An 8,699-nucleotide genomic window follows, 5' to 3' on the forward strand; every position below is an offset into this window, starting at 1 on the left:
CATTGACGTATGTGCATGTATATGTGTATGTATGTATAGTAGATATATAAGCTATATATCATAAGATAATTGTGAATAAGATATAAATGTTTTAAATTAAATAATTTACTGAGTTATGGAAAACGGGTAGGATTAAATAAGTGTATACTTCTTCCTACTCCTTTTCAGTTTTTTTATTTTTTTATTTGTGTGTTGTTTTGTTTGGTTTGGTTTATTTTTGATATGTCTGAAATAAATTTCTTAATTCATTCATTCAAGTATGGAGATGTGGCCACCTATAGCTTACCTGGCAATGCTCCATACTCTTTGCACCACTTTTGAGCCAAATATTGGAAATTAGCATATTAACAGAGCAAAAATAATAAAGGTGTAGTGCTGCACATAGTAGCAGATTCATTCAGAAAACTGCATGCTATGGAGGACCAAACATGAGACCTTAGGAAATATAATTTTGTATAAAATGTTCTTATGAAACGAAAGTAAACAAACAAAAAATTTTCACGAATACATTTTTTTCCATGATGGGACAGCCTGATTTCATTGACCAAACCCTCGGGAGTCAACAGAATCCCGACCAATCTGTTACAGTACACCTAACTAATTCTCAGTGTTGTTTCGGTTATAAAGTGTCTCCACTTGATCACAAGTCAAATTCAAATATCAAACCTAAACAAAACAGGCAACGTAACCTTGTTCACATTGTTTTACATATTTAATCGTCTACATGAATTTCCAAAAATAAAACGGTGCAAATATAATCAGTTGCCACATTTTTTTTTTTTTAAAGAATCTCATTTTTAATAAATCATCAAAACACATATCTACAAAATGTGTAGATCAATAAGATTCATGAACCTTCAGTACAATCACTGTAGATCTTATTTACAATTGCTGACTTGTTTAATTGACACCCCATGAAATCCATCAAGAATCAGCGATGAAATCCAAATTTAATTAGGGAATGCTGAAGATATGCTAACATAGACCTGACAAATGTATAGTTGGCGAGAATTACTGATGACCCCAAATCTAAAGAAGAACCAAGCTCATTTTACAGAATAAATTTAAGACAAATTTAAGCCATGAAGACCTAATTTTTGAGAGCCAGTTACACCGAAATTGTGCCTAAAGTCCAACCATGTTAAAGACGATGATTTAAATCCACAGGTTAAACCCTACACAGTTACATATTCAATGACTCCTCGGCACCACTAGAAATGATTTGCTCTCGCTGTAAAACGTAATTTTCATCAGCTTTCAATTAATTTCCTATTCTTAGGGCTGAACAGCTCAACTGTGCATTTGGAGTGACAGCAGAAAATAAAACGACAAGGATCCTTTGCACATTTCTGATCTCAAGTAAAGCTCGTCAAATCACATGTGCAAAGCTTTTTGAGGTTTGAATGCATAGTTCAGATGGCCATGATACTGGGCCAAAACAAGGCATGGGATGTCTGGAGAGGGGAGGGAACAAGAGAGAGACGAGGTGGGTGAGCGGTGCGTGCATCTGGGGTTCCCAAAAGCATCATTGGAGATGCAATAAATGCATAAAAAGCTGGAAAAAGGGAAAGATCAATTATTAGGAATGTTGCAATGGGGAAAACATTTCTAAATAAAGGTATATTTTCACTATACCAACTTAAAAGATGAGGTTTCAGTGCTCAGATGTTTTTCGGAAGCCCAGAGAGGGTACATGGAAAACTTGTGCATGAATATTCTTTGCTTTCAGTTTAGACTTGCAACGAGCACAGTCAACAAATGTTAAGAACGTTTTTTGTTTGTTTTACAGAAAGAACAAAGGAAAAGTGCATAATAATCAATAAGAACATAAAAGGGCACTTGGTCATTTTGGTGCTATGTTTTGTTTCACTCCATAAATACTGCTACAGCATGGCCTCTATCCCAAGGCCCAGAAAACAGTTGTGTACATGTTCCCCGATTGGAGAGGAAGAAGTATGAATGCATAAAACAATGATTTCATCATTGCTGCGATTCCTTCTGTGCCACTGCTGTGTAACGGTGTGCATCCAGATGTTAGTTAGGTATTGCTAGTCCACCAGTTGAAGTGCATCAAATAAACATCTACCTCACACCAATCACATCTTATCTCATCCATAGAATTTGCAATACCTGAAATGACGAGGCAAGCAACTACAAAAGGAATCTGTGTGCCCTTCAAACAAGCATACTTAACCCAGTCTTACTGCAACCATGTAAAATACTTAAGATGGGCTAAATCTGGGCCCCACATACACATTACATTGCACATTTAAGAGGAATGTTTAAGCCTAAGAAATCAACAGAAAGACACGAGTAGAAAAGGTGGACAGAGGACATTTAAAGCCCAAAGTTGATATGAGTAAAATGCGCTGGCACTACCGTTTCATATGGTGAATCATAATCAGCGATATACATTTACATGTTGCGTTTACCTTATGTGGATATATAAAAGTCTAGGTCACCCAGTCAGTACACAAATGTGGTATAATAGCTTGGATTGTACTCTCATCACCTTGGATACATACATCGTATTATTTGACAGATGGAGCATATTCAAAATTAGGAAGCACATTGAACTAGTAAGCCTTTTCTGGAAGTATAATTTGGGCTACTTTTAGTGATGAGGATCAAATATGTAAGACACCAAGTGACACTGACAAGAGGCGAAAAAAAATATCTTGGAATCAGACATTATTGTGAGAAGTAAAGGTTTGATCGTTTCTAGTATCTCACAAGGAGGCCGTCTTTAAAAGTCAATAAAATCTAAGGAATCAAGTTGGCGCTGTCAATCTAATGAGCAACCGTAACAAAAGAAACCAGACTTAGCATCTAACAGAGGCCACAGTAGTTAGATTCACAGCTGTCGAGGGAACCGAGAGAGCGAAAAACTTCTGCTTTTCCTTATAGAGAGAAAGAGAAGGAGGAAGACCGGTGAAGAAAAATAAAAGAAGAGATGCGAGTGTGCTCTGTCCAGTTCTGTCCAGTGGGGGACACAGTTAAGGCGATGGTGGATGCCGACACTCCCGTCTCCTCACAGGAGCGTGCAGCGGAAGAAACTGCTCTTCTTGGGTTGTTCTGTAATCTTTACTCCTTGACTGCTGCCCTGCGGGTTGTTGCCCTCCTAAAATTACACACAGATGAGAAAGCACCTTCAAATATGAGAACAGCAACAACACCAGTACATGTTACAACACAGATACCACACACGGTGACAGATTTATAACAATTACGTTTCCACTCATCTTCATTCTTACCAGCTTCTTGTCCATTTTTGCTTTGATGTCTCTGGCGAGGGTTAAAAAGGCCTGCAGACAAAAACAGGTTAAACAAATGAAATCATTTTTATTTTATTAAACCACAGTAGTGGCAGTTCTCTGGGTGGGACCAATGGTTGTGGACAAGGAAGATTGTGGGTTTAAATTAATTCAACTAAATCAGAAGAAGTTTGATTGATTCTTGGACATCAATTATTGTATATAAAGGTATGCACGCAATCCGTGGGTTTGCACTGAAAAAGTGGTTACAATGTAATTATGCCTGTAATGTAATGGTTTAATATGATTATTGTCTTTTGTGTTATATGTGGACTGGCTGGTTAGCTGGTTATAGTTCAGCTAATGGGGATCCTGTCATAAAGAAATAGATTTTTCCACTCTGACAGTGTATTAAGGTTTCCTACTTTATTCTGGTGATATGGTCTACACACCACTATGCACTCTATACATGACAATTTGTCATTAATAGATAAATATTTTATCTAATCCGTTCTGTGCAGGGAATTACTTAAACACTTTGACAAGGCCATAGACAACAATGACCAAAGGCCCAACTCTTGGTAACAGTACTTTCAGCTGTGAATGAATAATCAAAAGGGAAAGTGGGAACTCACATTCTCGACGTTGATGTTCGCCTTTGCACTGGTCTCCATGAACTTGATACCATACTCCAGCGCCAGCTGACAGCAGGCAGAAAAGAGACAGAAATGTGTCAGTACTCTGGCACGAAGAGCCAACATAATCAAGATGTACCCCATGAGAACGCAGTTTAAGTGTACTTTTTAATCAAGTTCTCAGTGCATTGATTTGTCAACTTTATCATCCCACCTTCTCTCCTCTTTCTTTCGACACCTGTCGCTTGTCATTGACATCACATTTGTTCCCAAGGACCATCCTTTCCACATCTGCTGAGGCATGCTGTAGAAGACAGAATGGCATAGTGAACCGACAGGAAATGATAAGTAATAGAATGTAATAGATGTATGCATGTGCTCTTTAGCTCTTTGTAAAAAAATCAAATAAAACACACTCAACCATGCACAGAACAGATGGATATCATAATCTTTTACATATAGAGGTGGGCAAACACACACATAGTCACATCCACTAATGTAAAACATTTACCTCTTCTATATTCCGTATCCAGTTCTTGATGTTGTCAAAGGACTTCTCATTGGTAATGTCATAGACTAACATGATGCCCTAGAGAGTTCATAGAGGAAAAGACATAAAATATGGCGCAGTCAGTCAACATGAAATCATTCCTTACCAACTGTCCATAGGGACAGACTTAGAAATTAAGTGTCTAAAATGTGATTTTCTGCTGTCCATGTCAACCTTATTAGTAATGGTGGGTCACATGTTTTTGCAGCCTCAAGTAAAAGCATGGCACTTGAATACCAATGGCAACAAGGATCAATTAGCTTCATAAGTAAAATATGCAAAGTCATCCAGTTTAGGACTGGGCAATATGGAGAAAATCACAATATTTTGGACCAAATACCTCGATGTCGATACCGCAACGATATTGTAGTGTTGACTATTGGTGCTTTCACAAAATATTTACACAATGAGATTTTTGATAAATAATCATCAGTAATGTGGATATAATGTCCAAGTGGGTAAAGGCAAATAATAGAACATTTACAACAGTCTGGTAAGTTCAGAAAATGACATCACTTTACTGTAATGCAGCCTTCAAAACCAGGAAAAGACAACACTTATGCCATATTACGATATCCAAAATCTAAGATGATATGTAGTCTCATATCACAATATCGATATATTGCCCAGCTCTAATCCAGTTAAACTTGAACCAAAGGAGATTCTAACAAAAATACCATTTCAAAACACAGAGCGACCTCTGATTTCCCAGGTGTGTACAAAATGAACAACAATAAAAACAATGCTGGGTGTGGTTCTGATGAAGGTTGATGCTGCAGTGCTCACACCAGGGGCCCGTTTCAGGAAGGAGATTTAACAAACTCTGAGTCTAACCCTGATCTCTGAGTTAATTTACCCTGAGAGCGGAAACTGAGTTTTCGGTTCCATAACAGCTGATTTGAGTTGGTTCAATCAACTCAGAGTTGGTTCACTCAGAGTTAAGCACGTGCACCACCACAATAAAAAGGCAGCATGAATGGAGCCATGATACTACGATTCACCATGGCAACAACCACAAACAAACTGGTCGGCGAAAAAGTACTACTAATCCCATTCTGAGGGTGCAGCACCATCATTAACAGAATTATAATTGATATCTTTTATTTAAAAAGGGTTTACATCATTCACCCTGCAATACTGTGGAACTCATTTTTAAGGGCTCTTACTGGTTTGTGTCCAGGGAACACTACAAAAATGTTTAAAACACGTTTCAGAGAGAGTCACACTCTTGACGGCCCTGCATACAATGGCTTTACTAATATGCTCCGCATCACCAATGTTGTAAAGAAAACGGCCGTTTGAAAAAAAAAACGTCATGTGACACAAATAATCTGCTGGGATGTGAGAGCATGTCCATGATGGGTGACATTAGTGTTATGAAGATGGATAAGGTTATAGAAGCCTCAATATCTGATGGACTGTGAAGAAAAATGATACCGCTCAAATAGGAACTTATCTGAGGTTAAGTTACCTCTCTTTCTGAAACGGGCTGGAGTTACCCCTCTCTCTCAGGTTTGATTAACCTCCCTTTCTCAAACAGAAAATCCAGAGTTTCCCTCACCTCAGGGTTAACAAACTCAGAGTTTTCACTAAACCTGCTTTCTGAAACGGACCTCTGAGATAACCAGAGAACCAGAGATAAGCTATACTATTGTATAAGTTGTTAAGATGACAACGCAACTTACCATGGCTCCTCTGTAGTAGGCTGTCGTGATGGTCCTGAACCTCTCCTGTCCTGCCGTATCCCTACATAGAAAACACATTGTTTTTCAACCTTATGTTGCAGAACCTAGCTAGATTAAGCTAGCACGATTTGCATCAGTGCATTAAGCAAAGAGCCTGGAAGCAAGGGGAAACCGCTAACCTCTGTGTAAAAGAAAATACATAATCAACTGCGTAACCGTCTTATTTTCGTGTTGTCATACCCAACTAGTTACCATAACAACAAAGAGTCAGCTAGATTTAGTTGAAAATAGCAAAATCAGCAACTTTCAGGACACTAAGTGTTGTGTACCCATTACGTCTAGGGGCGGTACTAAGAACAGCACTTGTGAGATGCCTCATGTAACCACAGAGGACATCTGTTGTTGGTCATGACGCTCCGATGCTAACTGCTCTTTAAATCTATTTTTTTTCTTTCTACATGTATTAAAGACACACATAGGCCTACAGAGTGTATATATGTTAGCTTTAGAATGCTAGAATACACATTGGACAGCACTATATTAGACATTTTCCTCCTGGTTCCAGTCTTTGGGCAAGAGTGAAAATACCCCCAAGCTAACGCTGTATTGAAAGCACAGAAATAAAGCAGATGTTGATCTTCGCATCTCAGCTTTGGTAAGACTAAGCAAATCCCCCCAAATATTCCTTTGATATACCAGTATTTGCTGACGATATATTGGTACAAATGTTGTTTCATCAGTACTCTAAACTTTTTTAATTTACCAAGAGCTGGTATTTATTCTCAATTAAATACAAGGAAAATCATGAAGTCAATAGCATTGTCAAGAGAGAACACAAAAGTGGTACAAAGTTTCATAGATAGGAAACCTGTGTTGTTTCTTGTTTAATGAGAGCGTGATACAGATTATAATATTGGAGATAATAGAACGAGATATCAATAAAGGTTATAGTTATTTGTCATGAATATCGTATATTTAATAAACTTTTTACCAACTTGACTTTGGTAAAACCACATCAGCATTTTTTCTTCCTTAAATGCCAATTTATGTTGTGCTCCCAAAAAGGAAGTCAGTTGTCAGTTTATTAGATACACAAAGCTAAAACTAGCATAGTCTTAAACAACCAGTCTCCCATAAGCCATATAATATTGAAGGACTATATATATATATATTAGACTGAATCAATTTTAGTTAGATGTACCTAATAAACTGTCAACTTAGTGCAATTATCATCCATCATGAATCTTTCTTCCCCACATAAAGGGTCAAGCATTTTATGTAGTGTGACTATCTTACCATATCTGTAGCTTGATCTTCTTTCCATCTAATTCTATTGTTCTGATCTTGAAATCAATACCTGAGGAAAAACAAAAGTCACATGATTCAATTTAAGCACATCTGTCGCCGAAATTGAGGGAATATCCCTTTGACAGTAACATTAGCTAATGTTTGATTTTAGAAGCATAGTGGTTGACGAGTTCATTCATATTTTCTGTAACGTTGGCTACGAGAGTGCGAAGTACAGATAGCTGGTTATATGAAAAATGACACTGCCAACTAGCTCACTGACAGCCTTGTAGCTTGTTAGTTCAGCTTACCATAGTTATATATTTGTTGTTAACGTAACAGCTTTGGTGTTACAGTTTATACATACAGGGGCTTTCCCAGTATATCAACCAGTTAAAAAATCATTGTCAGTTCAGGAAAAGCACAAGCAACAAGCCGGCTGGGCAGCTTCCTGACTAGCCACTACAAGATGAATGCTAGCCAGAAAAGTTAGCCAAAAAATTAGCATGACGGGATGGGCTGCTCCTGTACCATTTTTCGGCAGAGACAATAATTATAATACGACTTTTACCCACCTATAGTGGAGATAAACGTTGAGTTGAAGGCATCTTCTGAAAATCGGAATAGCACACAGGTCTTTCCGACGCCTGAATCGCCGATTAAAAGTAGTTTAAACAAGTAATCGTAAGTCTTCGCCATGTTATTAGCTAGCTCACTAATGCGGATATCCCGCCCGTTGTAGAGACAGAGACGTCACTGCTTGTGAGCAGACTTTTGGTCAAATCAACTGTCACTCTTCTCTGTCGTCGTGGCTCCGGAAGTTCGTCGCTATCCCGTTGAGTTCGCTCGTTTTGATATCTACGGTCACCCGGATTAGAAATCTGTTAATATGTGAATAATAAGTCAATACCCTCACTATAATATATACTATATTATATATTCTAAAGTAGACTTTATCCTTTATCCTTGCACAATTGTACTATTTACACCACCATAACACACTCTAGAGCACCTTACCATACTGAATCACAGGGTCAGTCCGCCCTGTCACTGCAAGCGTCTCATGCTTACATCCCTTAGTAGGCCTGAGTATTTTTTATTTTATCATCCTGTTTATGATGTATGTGTATGTTGTGTATGATGTCTTTAAGCTACTGGGATCTATCTATCTATCTATCTATCTATCTATCTATCTATCTATCTATCTATCTATCTATCTATCTATCTATCTATCTATCTATCTATCTATCTATCTATCTATCTATCTATCTATCTATCTATCTATCTA

General features: G+C 37.8%; 1 protein-coding gene across 1 annotated transcript; it reads right to left on the reverse strand.

The window, feature by feature from the left end:
- Window positions 1-693: 693 nt before the first annotated feature.
- Window positions 694-8,186, reverse strand: LOC120565077 (ras-related protein Rab-8A). The gene is made up of 8 exons (XM_039810428.1): window positions 7,987-8,186; window positions 7,421-7,481; window positions 6,125-6,185; window positions 4,401-4,478; window positions 4,104-4,193; window positions 3,890-3,955; window positions 3,255-3,305; window positions 694-3,121 (listed from the first exon to the last, which is right to left on the reverse strand). Exons 1-8 carry the CDS (start codon window positions 8,108-8,110, stop codon window positions 3,032-3,034), a joined length of 621 nt encoding a protein of 206 aa, XP_039666362.1. The 5' UTR covers window positions 8,111-8,186; the 3' UTR covers window positions 694-3,031.
- Window positions 8,187-8,699: the final 513 nt, after the last annotated feature.

The sequence above is a fragment of the Perca fluviatilis genome, chromosome 9, assembly GCF_010015445.1.
Source record: "Perca fluviatilis chromosome 9, GENO_Pfluv_1.0, whole genome shotgun sequence".
Taxonomy (NCBI): Eukaryota; Metazoa; Chordata; class Actinopteri; order Perciformes; family Percidae; genus Perca; species Perca fluviatilis.

Coding starts and splice junctions, on each gene's coding strand:
- LOC120565077 (XM_039810428.1), bottom strand. CDS start 8,110: ATGGCGAAGACTTACGATTACTTGTTTAAACTACTTTTAATCGGCGAT. Junction 4,194..4,400: donor GGATACGGAATATAGAAGAG/GTAAATGTTTTA, acceptor TGTCTTCTACAG/CATGCCTCAGCAGATGTGGA. Junction 3,122..3,254: donor CAAAAATGGACAAGAAGCTG/GTAAGAATGAAG, acceptor GTGTAATTTTAG/GAGGGCAACAACCCGCAGGG.